Raw genomic sequence first — 17,280 nt, forward strand, 5'->3', positions numbered from 1 at the left:
ACAGAGTTTGTACATCCTTTGGGAGATATGACAGACAGTTATGGGAGCGTAATGTCTTAAGAATCATATTTTCTTGTGCGTGATTAATTCCACACTCAATGAAACAAGTCGCAAGCTTTTCTGCGAATGTAGAAGTAGAGTTTACATTATCCTCAATGTTGTTTTCACTATTGTGGGAAGTATCAGAATCTGAAGAACTTAAAACGTTTTGAACTTCTACATCAACATTATATTGAGAAACTAAATCAACTGACTGTTCTTCAGTCGTTGAATTATCTATTAAAGCAAGATGCTCGAAAGAATCTCTACGTTCGAATATATTGTTACGATGATTGTGTAACAAATTATCTGATGCCTCAATTATGCGACTACGTCTCAGTTCAGTTGCAATTCGCTGACGTTGAAAAGAAATGTGGCGAAAAGCCCGACTACAAAAATTACTGTGTACAAGTTGTTTAGAATATTTTATTATTGTCGCTAATATTTATATAATATAATTATTGCAAATGTTAATTAAAATAACTTTGTCTAATGTGTAAATTGCACATGACAGGAAAACATGGAAAAAATTGGAGGACGTCTACATGCAGGAATGGACTGCGTGGATTCAGGAAGGCAGTGAAGTAATCTGAAAGTATAACAAAATCGAGAGATTGATTTTGTGATTTTGACAGACGAAAAATAGTTCTTGAGAAGTATTATATAAAAGAAATGTTTTATTAGTTCCTACATGATTCATATAATAATTTATTAGTTTTTGAACTGCAAAAAACATTTTTCCTATAACTTGAGAATCGAAACAAAATAGGTATACAGAATACGATTCTCACCTTTAATTTCGATGAAATTAAGCTCCTTCGACGCGTTTGTACAGAGTGCTGCGAATACATACAGCGCAATTGGAGGGTTGCATACCCAGCCACTGCCAGGGCCGGCGCGATTCACTAGGTAATGACAGCACACACATATACCGAGAAAAAACTTATCGATCGAGTGAATCACGCGCATTTTTCGAATTGCAGCGTATTAATTATTCCTAAATTATAATGTAGAAATATTGTTGTATGAAACATTACACATTCACTATGATAACATTTATATAAAGAATCGAACGGTTTTCGAAATAATTGTAAAATATTTATATTTCAAATTTAGATTTATGTAATTTTTGACAAATATTATTTAGGGATTTTATTTCGACAAAACTGCTTTGTTAAAACGTATCATTTTAGCGCAATTATTCAAATTTTTCGTTAATTGGTGATGCTATTATTATATAATATTCGCACAATATACCTTTCGAAGGAAATATTTCAGTCAAACACTCTTTTAAAATTTTTATAAAAACTATGTATTTAAAACTTAACTTTAATATATGTTCGAAGTAGCTACCATTTTCTTCCAGACATAAAGCTTCGCATGAAGCTTTGCACGTTATTCAACGCTGGCGTGATGTTACGACTGGCCGCTCTAATTTTGTCCATTAGCTCTTTACTAGTGCGCGGTAACGTCTGATACACCTGATCTCGTATATAGACCCACGCAAAGAAGTCCATAGGGGTGAGATCAGGTGATCGCGGTGGCCACTCGTGAAGAGCGCTGTGGATTCCTATCCATCTGGATACACTTGATTCATCACTTCTCTTGCCAAAAGTGATGTGTTCGCTGGATGGTCGTCTTGCAGAATAATTTCATCCTGCGGAACATTCAATTGTTCCCGCGGAGCATTATTTAATAAATTTGGCAGAGGATCTATTAACAATGCCGCGTTTCCGTCGTAACATTTTCATCTTCTCCAAAAAAATGCGGTGACAGCACTGTCCAGAATCCCCATCCAGACATTTATGCTGTAATGACCCTGGATATGGGTCTCTTTTCTGCAATGGGGATTCTCCTCGGCGTAATGGTGTTCGTTGTGCCAATTGATGCGACCATCGCCGAAACGTGCATTTGTCCGTCCATAAAATTTTGCGTAAAAAATTATTATTTGCGACATTTTCTATGTCAACCTGCACATATAGTGAAAATATATTAATTTTATGCTTTGCTATTCTTATTTTTAAATCAATTCGTACACATCTTTATTGAACTTTACATATATATTTTTTATTTTATATGTTTATCTTATAAAAACAAAATTCAATACCATATAAAAATAGATTCAAACATAAATGTTTTTCATTCTTTCTTGAAATTAATTATAAATTTTATACTCAACATATTTACTTATTATTAAGTTTAATTATACTACTATTTTAACAAGATAAATGGTAGTCATGAAAAACAGTCATCTATTCAGCGGATGCATGTTTCTCTACAAGATGATAAATTGATTTCCAAAACAAAGAAAACTGATATAATTGCTAAAGCTAGTTGTAGCACTGCTGCTGAAAATAAATTTAAAGATTAGCGTAATAAAAAGACTTCCAGTTTTAGTAAATGCTGTAATTACATATATCGTAAGAAAAACAGTAGATATGGAGAGGAAAACGACATCTTATATAGGGATAAGTCTCTTGGATTAAAAGACTCACCTGACATGCTGCCTAAAAAGAAGTCGACAAGCACGTCCTTGCATAGTAATATATCAAGATGCCAAGTGACTTCAAGCTTTCGGGATGCAAAAATATAGATGAGGAATTTAAGATTTATACGCCTATTAAAAAGCCGCCGATCGTGCTCACTGTCACGAGTCATGACGAGATGTCGCAGGAAGAAAACAAACTTACACGAGCGACATCAAAAGAGATTGATTGTTCCAGATGTGTGACACCAGTTGGACGTTTCAAAGAATTGAGGAAAAACGAAGATCTTTCATCAGAACGCGATAACGTTAAAATATTCGAGACTAATATAAGCGTTTCGAAAGCAGCGGATATTCCAAATCGAAAAGATGAAAATGGTAGATCAACCCCCGATAAATATGTCGACGACGGAGCTGCTTTGTAACGTAATCTCTATTAAAAAGTCATAAGAAAAAGCATGACTGTAACAAGCATGACTGTAACAAGATTTTAAGGAGGAAACAATCATATATCGAAGAGAATAGGGATGCTAGCAAATCCCTTTTTTTATAAGTGGTCACTTTTGTCAAATAATTACTTTTAATCCTTTTTTTTTCAAATTTGATCACTTTCTTTTTTGTTTTACCATTCATAAGCTGAAATTGTTTATTTTTGTAATATATAAGTTATTTTGTTAAAATATGGTTCATAAAATTTTATTTTGTTTTTTTTTTTTAGATAAAATATGACAGTTTCTATATATATGTTGAATTATCTATATATTTTAATAAATATATTTAAGTCGCCATATGAGGCGCATATGAGCAACCCGCTCTGCTGACATATTTCGACATGATTTGCCTTCGCAATGCTGACATGACTCGCCGTTACAATGCTGACAAGCTTTGTTGGATTTGTTGATTGAAGATTTGTATAAAATTAATAACAATTTTAGTTCTATTATCAACTTTACATTCTAGATAAAATAAGAAAAAATAAAATGATTACAATGTTAACAAAAAAATACTAGCTTGCAGAAAACTCAATATTAATTTTTGCATATACACAACTAAATATTAATACGCTTCTATGATTGAAACAATTACAAACATTTTTCATGAATGCACTCATTGGTTTGTCTGAGGTAGAATAGACGTTTTCATGTATTTTAACATACTTCAATATGATTAATTCAACAATTTGTAACCTGTTTCTGACTCCAGGATCTAATTGGTGTCAAGAGCTTTTCAAAACACAATAATAAAATTATTTTTCATTAAAGTATTCTCCGAGTTATGAGGCTTGAAAGTTACAGTTTAATTACTTTTTAGTTTTATAATTTGAAAAGTATTTAATGAATACTTCATTATAATGTTTGAAAAAACTTTCAAAGTTGACTGCAAACGCAATAAAAAATACAGGATGTTTAAAAAGTACTAATACCCTTTAATATTTTGGAAACTAAGTATTTCTGAAAGAAATATTTCGTATAAAAGTTATAGAATTTGAAGTGATGCAGTAGACAAAAATACCCGTGTAACTTTGATTAATGCTATTAAACGTAAAAATCACTTTTAAATTTTCAAATAGAAACACCTATTATATATATATATTTTTTTTATTTTTCTTGTAGTTATAAATATTGAAAGCTTTTCAAAACATTATAATAAAGTTGTTTTTTATAAAGTAATTTCTGAGTCATTTTATTATAGTGTTTTAAAAAGTTCTCGAAAAACTATAAGAACAATAAAAGTTACAGTTACCTATACTGTAACTTTTAAGTCTCATAACTTAAAAAGTATTTGTTGCGTCCGTGCGTGGGTCGGACGTTGAGATTTGTTTGAATGTTATTTTATGGTTTTATTTTGGGGTTTTTATATTTTTAAATGGTCTGCTGTCACCAGTCCGGAATTTAGTCCCGGACAAATTTAGTATTTTATTTATTTTGTGTTTTTAATATTATTATTATTATTATTATTATATTTTATTTGTCAATTGAATTAGGAAGCATGACTAGGAGTGGTAGCGTGGGATGAGGTTTAATTGAGTGGAACACATAATTGTACACAAAAATAATTTCATAGGTTTATTTTAATTGAAAATTGGGTGTACAAGTATGACTTTACGGATTATTTGATTTAATAAACGCATTGATTTGAAACAATTAAAAATAATTGTTACTTTATTCAAAGTATGCTCCATCGGAAGCTAGAACCTTTGATTCAATATTGAATCAAAAAGATTCATGGATAGTTTCAACCCAAGTTTCTCGTTTTGAGCTTCTTCACGAGCTTTTTGAAGAACATTTACAATTATATATAAATGGGCAGGTCCTTAATTACCATAATCCATTAATTCTTTAGCATTTTCACGCTTCCATTGTATAGCAGTTTTGTGTTGTAATTGTTTTTTCTCAGCTTTTTTTTTCAAGAGTATCTGATACCTCGCATACCTCCTTCAAGTTTTTGAATAAAATAAAGACATATCTTCTGTGATTGTGTGTTGGTGCCTTTGCAGGATACGTTGTGGAATTCACGTCAAACCTCTTAAATATTACCATTAAATCCCACTCGATAATAGCGGGAGATATATCTTTTAAATAAATTTTGGTGGTAGAATAAGTTACAGGAGATTTAGAGACTTTAGATGACTGGGCAAATTGCATACTCACTTTAGATATCTTGTTACTAAAATAAATCATTTTTTCACGAGGTTGTTACTCTTGCTCCTCCTTTTTTCTCATTTCTTCAGTGATGAAACCTTAGGTTTGGGACTAGGGCTGGTGATTTACTTTGAAGTTTTCGACATTCGAAGCTTTGAACTTTCGAAAAATACGTTTGTGCCCCGCGAACTGTGATATTATTGTTTGAATTCTTTCGAAGTTTTGAATTTTCGAAGAGAGTCGAAAGTAAGAGCCCTATTTGGGGCTGGTATAGCAGCGGAGTTTATACTAAAATAAACAAATCAATATGCTCAAATCTAATTTACAATTTCTAATATATTAATCAATGTTTGGTAGTAATGCGTACCTGTTTCGAATCCTTAAATAAAATATATGGATATTTTCGAGGAATAGATCTCAGTATCTTACTAGCACAATATGCATTCACCACGCCAAATTTTTCAAATGCCAACATTAAATCAGCCTCTTTAATTTCTGGATGAATATTCTTCAAATATATTTTTACAGAATATTTTTTGATTTCTCTGTGGGTAAAATTAGTATATTATATGCCCATTTTAAATATTGTTTAACTATAATAAAATAAACAAATCATTTTTCACGAGGTTGTTACTCTTCCATCTTCTCCTTTCTCGTCTCTTCGGTGATGGGAGACCCCAGGCTTGGGACTGGTACAGCGGAGTTTATGCTAAAATAAACAAATCAATATGTTCTGGTCACTCTGGTCCCATCCCTCCATTTTTATTCACTTGCGTTGGATATCCGTTATCGACTTTCAACTGCGAACTGCTATGAAAGGCGAACCTGGATGATTGTGTTTATTTATCAGTTGTACCTTGTCATTTCCCAAATCGCTTATGTAAGCTGTGCAGTGTGTCGTCTTACGTGTACCACATCGATATATGTTCCCATTTTGTATCGACATGATACACGTGGTCTTCGCGGTATATAAAGGTGTTTTTGCGCTCACCCGGATACTTTAGCTGTAATGAAATGTGTTTATAAAATATTTGTTAAATATTTTATACAATTATGGAAAATATCCAGTCAAGAGGTGCAGTCGCGTCTCGCGCCAAGTACACGCGAAGCGAAGAGAAACTGAGCCTCTTTTACGCGACTTAATTCTACCTTTTTAATGCCAAATCATAGATTTTTTTCATTGGTATGGTACATTTTTGACATAATTCGAAGAGGTATTTCTTCATTTTGTATTGTTCTTCCACAAATAGTAAACTTGGATGGTTATGTTGTTTAATCATATTTATTTTTTTCATTTTTGTTACTATCTTGGCTGAACATTGTTTTGCGGTACGGTACTGCACCAAAACACGTTATTGTATCTGTTATCGATGCAGTTTAATTTCATATAATTACGAAAAATATCTAATCTTTATTTTACGTGTATTTTTTAAATGCAACTACTAATTATTATTAAAAAATTGGATAAAAGTGAAAAAGAAAGTTCTTAGTGGCGAGACATTTTTTCAATATTGCATTATTTATTAATATATAATTTATTAATAATACCTTTTATTTTACACAGAGCTAATAGTCGATTTGTAATCACGCAAAAAGCTTGATCACAAATAATAAATGCCTGCCTGTAATCGGCAAAAAATATTATCAAATTATTCAAAGTAATGCATATAAGTTGAATTCTACAATAATATGAGAGAGATTTTAATTATGGTTAGGCTAGTCTTTAAAATGATGGAGAGAGTGATCATTTGTTAAAACTGAATGAAAAAATTGTTGAGAGACCATGGCACATGTTAATTCGTGTTGCTGTAGGTATTTACAGCGAAGATGTCGATAAGATTATTGAAACGTATAATTTTATGTCGAAATAGTATTTCGTACATGCTGTATTGACAATAAATACTACATGTGCTATTACGCAACAATAGCTAGGTGATTTTACCTTGGTTAACAAGCAAATTTCTTAAGTATTAATAAGTTGTAACATGTTACTTAATAAGTAATGTTTTTTCACAGCTTATTTTTATTAGCAAAAAAAATGTTTGGTGATAGCATAGATGTAATATTAGATACATTGGAACGATTCGCTACTCTTTGTCATCATAATGGCAAGGTAGGTTTCAACGTGCATTGTTTTCGGGCAAAGAATATGCTTATGAGAGGCATGTCTAATTGTAAGAGGTAGAAGATGTGTCAGATGGATTGGTGCATATGTTAAAAGCGTACAACACATCCATTGCGACTGTCTCCAAAAACGGCAAAAATAAAGGACCGATTATTGTATATTCAGAATCGTGGGGCGTGCTGATATCTTTGAATTCTTGGATCTCAAAAGGAGTATTGATTATTATCTTTTATTGTCATTTTTGTTTGCACGATTTTTAAATACACAGAAAAACATATTTTAAACAATTATTCTGTAGGCGAGGAGCAGTTTTGAGAACATGTGTTATTGGTTGTAGACTCCTCATTTATTCATGAAACGCGTTTATGATGATGTATCTAACCTTGTAGCCGGACACAGAACGTGAGATCTTGGAAAACCGAGAGGAATCTTTATTGCATGGTGAATATCCGGAAAAGCTAACTTTAGCTGGTCTTCCGTTACCCGTTAAATTTCTTTTATCGGCCGCCACTTACTTTTACCGGAAAGCAAGAAAGGAAATTTGTTTCACGTTCGCGATCGCGCACTGCTACTTACAGGTGGATCGCCCTTTCTCTCAGTATCGGTTTATCACAGGCCCTTGGTGTGGTGCCTCGATCGTTGTCTCGTCCGCTCGAACGCTCGTGCCTCGACCACGTTTGATCGCACGACTGCTGGATTACGCAATTGATGTTTCTGAAATCGTGGGTGTGTCGCTCGCGTGTTTTTGGCGTGATGGGATACTCGTGAATAATGACACAGTTGTTGGTTCACACAACGTATCACAAGTTTATTAATCACATATACAAACGTTATCGCGCGTCTCGAAATTATTTCCGTATAATCGTTTCTTAAATTTATACGCGCACACGCTTACACACTCGCACACTCTACGATTCGAAACGTGTCGTCACACGTTTTCACCGTTTTCGCGTTACCGCGTTCTTTCTCAACGGTGTTCTCTCGCGGAAATTTACAAAATAATGCTCGTACGGCCGATAGCCTTCGGGCGCCGTGAGCTCGCGAAAGTTAATGTAAAACAAAACATGAAATGAAATTAACGTTCAAAGGATATGTCCGTCACGATATCCTGACGCACACGATTACAAAAGTTCGCGAAATCTTGAATGTTCGATTTCACTCTCGCTGTTACCTGTAAGTAACTATTTTCGACTGTCTCTGGCTCTTGTCCGTTTCCAACTGAAGCTCGAAGCTTCCACCTCAAAGTTGCGGGCTCGGTTATTCCCACTCCTCCGAGGTTTTTTGGTTTGGCCAATCATGGGCCTTCACGTCACATAAGTCACGCCCGGTGCCACGGTGTCTTTCTCCCGGAATCGCGACTCGCGTTTCGCGTATGTGATTTCCGATGGTGACCGTTGTTATTGCGTCACGGGTCTTTCCGCGACCGTTTTCTATTAAAATTAAACTGTATGAAATAATAAAATGAAGTAGCTGGTCTGCCATCGCAAAATCATTTAGGCGTCTTTTTTCGCGTGTGTCATTCATACCACACTCGCGCTTATAAATAAAATAAAGCTAATTGTAATCGCGTGAGTAATTTAATTTTAATAAAATGAAAAATAAATTGTGTATTATTGTATTTCTGATTTATAAATAACAAAACAAAATATATGTTTCTATGCGAAACAAATAGAAAATAAATATTTAATTGAAATGAAATGAAAATGAGTAATGGAATTAAATAGAAATATGAATAGTCTCTTTTTCCCGTTTTAAAACTTTAGTTTGTCGCTTATCTTTTTGTTATTGTTGTCGCCAGGGTTGCCAGATATTTGAAATCTTAAATCGCCATAAGAGGTCACCCGAATCGCCAAAATCGCCATTAGAGGTTAATTCAAATCGCCAAAAAAGCGCCACTTTTAATATTACATCAATCAAATAGAAGAAAAAATCAAGAATTATCAAAATAATATGATTTTAACGTCATCTTAACTTTTATATGATTATTTGTTCTTCTTGAGCAAACTTAGTTATAGGGATGGATGAGATTGAAAAACATTATGATTATTAAATCTAGATTATTTATTAAAAAAAAATACAATTAGGTTATTAATATTTTTAATGAATTGCACATAGTTTATTCAGTCTTGTTATAAACTAATCTTTTCTCTCTATTATCCAAAATAACGGGTATCAAATTTAAACAAACAAAATTAAATTAACTTATCACAGTCTTGTTCGTACTTTGTACTTCAGAGTCTTTATGTTTACATTCAAAATAACACGAGTGCATTAAATTTAATAAAATTAAATAATCTGTTTAATAAACATTTTTACAAGTATAAAAAAAAACTAAAATATTAACTTATCACAGTCTTGTTCATACTAATCCTCTGTGCTATTTAAATCTGATATAATATTGATCATTTCATGAAAATGCTCGTCTTCCTCGTTATCGGAATTGCTAATATTAGTCTCCGACCCATATATGAAATTTGATTTGAAACGATCAATCATTTCTATTGAAGGTTGAAATGTTTTGCAACATTTGTTATGCGCTTGAAAATGTATTCGGATTCTTAGAAGAGATTGCAGCATCGAAATTTTCAATTTATTTCGAATCCGTGATTTTATCAAAGTAAGTGCTGAGAAAGTTCGTTCAACTACAGCGTTACTCGTAGGAATTGTAAGTATTTTTAATACCACTTCTGCCAGTTCTCGGAAAATAAATCGGCCACAAGCATCAGTATACTTATAAACATCAGGCCAAAAGACTAAAATATTAGTTGGAACATCTCCTTTATAATAGGCATTCCAATCGAAGAAACATAGTTTTTCCCACTGACTCTTGTACACAGAAATATCACAATGAGAATCTAAAACATTTGACAAGGGAAGATCCTCGAACCTGACTCGAACTTGCGATGTGCAACGATTTGGACTTAATAGCTCGATTTTCTTGAAAATTTCAAAATTTGCTGGAAGCCTCTGCGCCATTTCTTTTAGTAATCTTTTTAAAAAATTGAAACACCTCTGCTGTACCTGAAATTTATTTTCCGCAGAGATTTGAGATTGCTTAATTTCCTTCTCAACTTCTTGTCTAAAATCCATTTCTACAACCGATAAAAAAGCTAGATCGTTATCGACTGCATCAATTATTTGTTGTATAGAAGACATGTGTGCAGTTCTCAAAAAAATTGGCTTTAAAATTCGTCTAGCGAATGATAAAAATGTGAGAGATTTCTGTATATAAACTTCCAGCGTCGATTTTTTCACTTTGGAACGATGTATTTAAATGCTGTACTTCAAATAAAATAGGTTTTAAAAACACTAAATACAATCTATTACAGTCATCTTCGAGCATATCACGTATCATTCGTGCAGTATAGCACTTTTCAGCGTCACAAGCTATATGGAAATAGATTTTCAATTCCATCCACTGCTCCAATAATCGTTTCACAACGTTATAAAATGCAAGCCATCTTGTCCGTGAAAGTTGAATCATCTGCCGAAATTTCTGAGCATCATTGCCGGAGTTGATCAAATCAAACGTTTTTTTATAATTTATTTTGCGCAGCGGACTGATATTAAACCAATTAAATATTTCTCTCGCTAGAAAGTCTAAAGAACTTGGAAGTTCTTCACTCGCCTTTGATGAACAGAGGTGCAGCGAATGGCAAGTACATCTCATGAGTTGCAGGTTTGGTACGTCTCGTTTTAATAAAGTATAAACTGAATGATTGTGTCCACACAGATTACTAGCTCCATCTGTGCTTATAGCTATCATATTTTTTAACGGGATTCCGATTTATTGCAAATACTCGACAATACTTTTATGTAAATCAATGGCTGTTGCCCGTTCTACTTCAACTATACCCAAAAAATCAATAAGTATGCGATTTTCTGTAATATCGAAGTATTTAACACACATGCACAGATACTTTGTAACTGAAACATCTGTGCTTTCGTCGATAATTATTGAATACCCTTTTTGCCCAATAGCGTTAACCAAATTGTCCAAAAGAATAGGTGCAATCACGTGTTTTATTAATCCTGAACATTTCGTTCTATGCAATTGTACGTTCTCAAGAATGCTTCCTTTTCCTAAAACTGATAGAAGCACACCTAGATGATCAATCGAGCAAATAGATGAATGCATTGTTATATATGTTGCTAGTTTTAATTCCATGATTTTCTTCTCAGCAGTTATTGAAACTTGATAACCTTCAAATAAGAGAAAACAAATTATATAAATATACAAGAACTCTGCACTATAGTTTATTGTGTTTCTATAAAACCAAATTAAAAAAAATTTTAATAATATATTTTGAAACTAGGAAATTTTTTATTTAAAACAATAAATATTTTTTGCAATTTGGACGTGTCTATTAATTAATAAGTCTACAGAAAGGGGGTGATCAATTTTAGTGATTATTATTTACCGTGGCTCGTCAAAGATTTATATTTTGTTCTGTCGAGCACTGTAGACTTTTCTCTGTGTTTCTTCGAATTTGCATGCCTTTGGAGATCTGTAAGATGACTCCTTAAAGATTGATCGCAAATTTTACAATAAGCTTCATTCGGATCGTTTGGACTTTTATGTTTGGCCAAATCAATGTGCTGCAACCATCCTATAATTTTATTTCAATATATTAAACACGGTGTCGAATACAAAATAAAGTACCATATTATATAAAAGGTTATTTGCATTCATTTTTTAAGGTTATATCGATAATAGGACTTATTGGATAATATCTCGTCAATGATAAGTTTATACCTTTGCCTCATTCGGTAGATTCCCATTTCTTTCGATATTTTCGTTGACTGTTTTCGTATTTGCCCATATTTACTATAAAACCATTCAACGAATTACATTCGCTTAAGCTCAGACTTGCATAGTGTAATTAGGCTAGTTGTCATGAATCATAAAGATATTAGAGAGAGTTACGCCTAACATTTTTCGGCCCTAGTGAAAACCAACTTCCAGTGAATTTCGGAACACAGCCATAGTTGACTTGTGGTTAATGTGATCGTATGTGGTTAAATAGTAATTGAATATGATTGGTTCTTATCTTTGGATCCAACAAATCACATTTACTATTCGCCATTGCAATGACAAAGGAGGAAAAATAACAAAAAATGTTCAACAGCTTAGAATGCAAAAATCGCCAAAATATCGCCAAAATAAATTTAAAAATCTCCAAAAAATCGCCAATTGCAATTTTTCAGAGCCAAATGGTCTTCAGAAACCTCCAATTTGGCGTAAAATCGCCAAATCTGGCAACCCTGGTTGTCGCTCGCCTGGGTAAGATATTGCTGGTTTGCCGCATCTTCCTCTTCCTCTTCTTTTGCGCTTGGTACTGCCAAATATCGCGGCGTGACTGCCCTCTTTGGTGTCAGAGGTGCCGCTTCGTCTCTCTCTTCTCCTCTTTTCTGCGGCGTTGGGGTGTCGGGTCTCGTTGTTTGTCCGTTACCTTTAGCTCGCTCTCTTTTTCCTTCTACATGATTCTCTGCATACTTGTTTCTGCGTTGTTGTTGCAGTTAGCGGCTGTATACTCGCGCTTGTCTTTCTGTAATTCAATTGGAAAGATAATAGTTTTGCTGGTCACCGGCGGTGACAACCTAATGTGTCTGCATGAGTGCCTTGTATTAATTGAAGCTTGGAGTGATGAATTTGAAGCTTTGTGTACTAGGTAATTGATATGTATTTTGAATATTATTAAAAATTACACTACAGGAGCTAATATAATTTATGAAAAAAAAAATTTTTTTGTCATATTTAGATATGAAAAAAAGGACAGGTTCTCAAAGACAAGTTAAAGTCAGGAAGTTGATGAGGCTTCTCATCATTCAAATATAATTTGAAACAAGAGTATCATATATAGTTTTTAAAGATTATTGTAATCGCAAATTAAATCATCAGAATCTGAGTACAATTGAATGCAACAGTTTCTCTACTGAAATACTTCCAATGAAGTTGTCATGTGTAATATGGCTTCAATCACTGTCAACATGTGAATTCTACTAAGAGAACTTTCGATTTTTATAAACTTAACAAAGTAGCGAAAATTGTCTCTTATAATTGGGATAAAATGATTGATGTTAATTCTCTGCTACAGGGATGAAATTGTCTTGTGATACTCACAGGTTTATTGATAAGCCACTTAACATAATTCACGTATTATATTTGTATATTGCTGTTTTATAAATTTATTTTTAAAACTAGGTATTAGTGGAGATTAGTAGATGCGTTGATTTTAATGAGATACCCATTTGAAAGTAACAAAGCTAAGGAACTCGACGTCCAAATTTTTAAAATTTTTTTATTGTGGCATTCTAGAAGCAAGTTGCGAAATCGTTACTGAAAAAGGTCCTGATGAGTTATATGAAGGCAGTCCAGTCAGTAAACGTGTATGTTTAAAGTAAATATTTTTCTATTATTCATTATAATAGTGAAGAAATAAACCAAAGTATCTGTGATTTTGTTTGAATCTAGTAAATTTGTTCACTTGCGAAAGTGAGCAATGTTATTACATTTTGACGAATAAAATCGCAGATATCTGCAGTGAATTTCCTCTGGAATTTTATTAAGTGTACGTGAGAAATAATGTTTACAATAATTTTGATCCTCCATTTAAGGATAACTTTATTTCTATTACTTATAAATGACAAATATATCTAAAATGTCATTTGATAAATAATTTTTTAATTTTCTAGAAGCACCCTCCGAGAATAAACATTTTCAGATACAAAGTGGTACAGAGTTTCGACACGATATGATTGAAGCCATTTGTAACGGTAATCAATGTAAAAGAACATTATCTTTACGTTATCATTAAATCTTACTGTAAAATTCAATAAATTATCTTAATAAAAAAACGTGTATAAATTTTATTGTTACTATAATCACACTATTTTTGAATAAATAAGCAGCATACTATACTTACCAGCAGTGAGTGCCGCAATATCTAAATTAGCATTAAAAAGTGCTGTTTGAGCTCTTAAAAAGGCTGTTTTGTATTTACACTGCTGTATTTGTGAAAAGAAGAGAAAAGAAAATAATTGTCAATACTATCTTGATTACAGGGTTGGTCGGGAAGAAGGAAAAAGAAATTGTGTAATTGTGCACTACAGGGGACCCAACTCCAATCGTGTTGACCTTAACATATCTTGTAGAGACAAGGATACTGAACAACTTTTCCTTAAAAATTAATTGGCGCACTCCTAGAGATCATGGGATATATTCAGGGAAAGAAAAAACAGTTTTTCTCAATTATTTTAGAAAATATGCATTTTACAAAAAGATGTGTCAAACGAAATGAAGCTCGTGATAAGCTTTACAAATAATGTTTTATATGTATTTTATGTAACTCTAACACTAAAACCATTTAAAAAAACTTTGATAAATTTGAAATTTTTACATGTACAGAGAACGCGTGAGTGGTGGAGGGGCTTCCCCTGCATCTTCTCCCCGTATTTCTTCTAATCTAACTCACATCGTCTTAATCGGATTAGGTTAAGTTCGGTTATAAAAAATACGGGGAGGGGCGGAGCCCAAGCATTTACATTTCACGCAAAACTACTCAAAATTAAAAAAAATATTTTTAAATACTTTTTACTATAGCAACTACAGTATTGAAGTTAGGTAAAATATGTATATAACGTTTTTTATAGAGCTCATTACGAGCTTCATTTTTCGATTGACACATTTTTTTGTCGAATAAATTTTTTCTGAAATAATTAAGAAAAACTGGTTTTTCTTTCTCCAAGTATATCTCGAAAACTAGACGAGAGCGGCAATAAATTTTTAAGACAAAGTTGTTCGATATCCGTGCCTCTATAACATATGTCAAGGTCAACATGATTGGAGCTGGATCCCTTATAGTGCACAATTACCGAAATTGGTACCCGAGAATTGTAAGGAATAAATGTTGAAAAATTTTGCCAAAAACTGTATTGTTTTTTTTACTTCGTCGGCACTTGTTTCAGTTTTTTACTCAAATCAGATTTAAAAAGTACGTAAATGAAGTATTTAATATTGAAAAAATATTACATTATATTAATAAATTATGAAATGAGAAATGTTTAAATCAATAAAAATGCTTTCACTCGTTTATTTTAATAAGTTTAAGCGTCAATATCAAGATAAACGTTATTTTGTTTTGAATCAAATAATTTTAGTTTATCATGTCAAATAAAAAGTAAGACAATTATATAATCAGGTAAAAATATCAAAAATACTAATACGAAATACATAATTTACGTACTTGATACATATCAGGTTTGTATCGCGTTAAAATGGAGCATTCGAAAATTGTTACGTTTCGCCATTTCTATTTCTTTTGACTCCGCCTTTCGACTCGCGTCGCTATAGTAACGATGCGGCGCAATGGCGAGTAGCGAGTATGCGTAAAAATGGCTTACCGTAGCGATACGTGTAGAGCGCTCCACTTAAAATCATCGTTATATTTATATCGCGCGTGTTTTGAATGGGAAATCAAATCGCGATCGAAGATAATTCTAAGTTAAAGTCTAAACGGAACACTGGCAACAAGCTAAATACCATCCTTCAAGGTTATTAAAGGTCGACAAAGGCGTTTGGAAGAGAAACTCAAGCAAGCTTCGGACATGATGGCACGCGACGTGACGTTTCAAGTAACCTCAGAAAAGTACAAGATATTGATCAGCACTATTCGCTTCTACATAGTCAGAAAGGGCATTCTGCAGAGGAGAAAACGCGCGGCCGTAGCTCCAGTAATCTCAGTATGACTAGTCAACCGAGTAGTCCCATCAGTCTACCATATCAGATGATGAATTATCGTTTGTCAGAGAGCCTACAGTAGCGCTGTACAAAAAAACAGTGAGTTTTTTTTTAGATTTCGGTTTTGAATCGGACAAATTTTTTATCGCCACATCCTAGAGCTGTTCCAGATCGTCTTGTCGATTTTTATACTTTAGCTCCTTTACCAAGTATTTTATTTTCCTTTTTTTTCCATTTTTTAATTCGCGTCTCATTATTCATTCGTACTCGTAGAGGCGCGTTCACACGCTGGTTTACAAGACTTTTATGTTCACATAATTTGGGTTTCGAACAGCTCCGCTCATGTATATACAAAGAAGATACTATATGTAAAAGTTCTGACACATTAAGTTAAGAAACTTGCAGACGATCGTGTCTTACACCATGTTTATGTTAGATTTAGTGCCCTTAGAAATACTGCTTGAAACCCAGTTTTTTTTTAAGTACAAAGATACTGGTTATTATAGAGTGTACTGGAGTACGATCGTATACCCATGTACGGTTTAATAGCTGGGCCAGCGTCGGGCCAACGTTGGACACCAACTCCCGACTGTCGGCCCAGTGTTGGCTGCGATGTCGCGCCGACATCGGCATAATATCCAAATGATAAGACCGGCCCGACATTGCACGCCAGTGTTGAGCCGACACTGGTAACCGACGTTGGCCCAATGTTGTATGCCAATGTTGAGCCAACATTGACATCGGCTTAATGTCGTATGCCAACTATGGGCCGACATCGGTGGCTGACGTCGGCCCAACGTTGCATGCCAGTGTTGAGTCAACATTGATAACCAATATCGGCCCAATGTTGCATATCAATGTTATGTAAATTACATACAATCTATAATTATCGCGGCGCAACACTGATTCAAGCAAGAGGTAGTTTAACTTTAATTTTAGATAAAGTCATACACTAAACTTTTAAATTGTTAAACTTCAGTTAAAGAAAAAAATAAAATTTATAAATCAAAAATATAAATATAATTCTTTTATTTGTTATATTTCTTTTCGAGTTAAAAAAAAACAGTCTTATTATATATATATTAATACAAACAACAGCTTCATAATATATATTAATACAAACATCCTCATAATATATAGTAATACATATATAGTAATATATTATAATATAGTATATAATATAAGTGATACAAATTAACTGAGATACTTCGTACAAAGAAACAAAGAGATTTTATTTTCTATTTTATAT

General features: G+C 33.0%; 1 protein-coding gene, 1 long non-coding RNA gene and 1 pseudogene across 2 annotated transcripts; 1 reads left to right on the forward strand and 2 right to left on the reverse strand.

The window, feature by feature from the left end:
• Window positions 1-4,590: 4,590 nt before the first annotated feature.
• On the reverse strand, window positions 4,591-6,310 carry LOC120357172. The gene is made up of 3 exons (XR_005574353.1): window positions 5,534-6,310; window positions 5,176-5,454; window positions 4,591-5,096 (listed from the first exon to the last, which is right to left on the reverse strand). It is a non-coding gene; the product is annotated as an uncharacterized LOC120357172 (long non-coding RNA).
• A 12-nt stretch (window positions 6,311-6,322) lies between these two features.
• Window positions 6,323-16,666, forward strand: LOC113005349 (annotated as a pseudogene).
• On the reverse strand, window positions 9,335-12,161 carry LOC113005896. The gene is made up of 3 exons (XM_039447009.1): window positions 12,048-12,161; window positions 11,713-11,901; window positions 9,335-11,494 (listed from the first exon to the last, which is right to left on the reverse strand). Exon 3 carries the CDS (start codon window positions 10,445-10,447, stop codon window positions 9,656-9,658), a length of 792 nt encoding a protein of 263 aa, XP_039302943.1. The 5' UTR covers window positions 10,448-11,494; window positions 11,713-11,901; window positions 12,048-12,161; the 3' UTR covers window positions 9,335-9,655.
• Window positions 16,667-17,280: the final 614 nt, after the last annotated feature.

Source organism: Solenopsis invicta, chromosome 3 (assembly GCF_016802725.1).
Source record: "Solenopsis invicta isolate M01_SB chromosome 3, UNIL_Sinv_3.0, whole genome shotgun sequence".
NCBI classification, from domain to species: domain Eukaryota; kingdom Metazoa; phylum Arthropoda; class Insecta; order Hymenoptera; family Formicidae; genus Solenopsis; species Solenopsis invicta.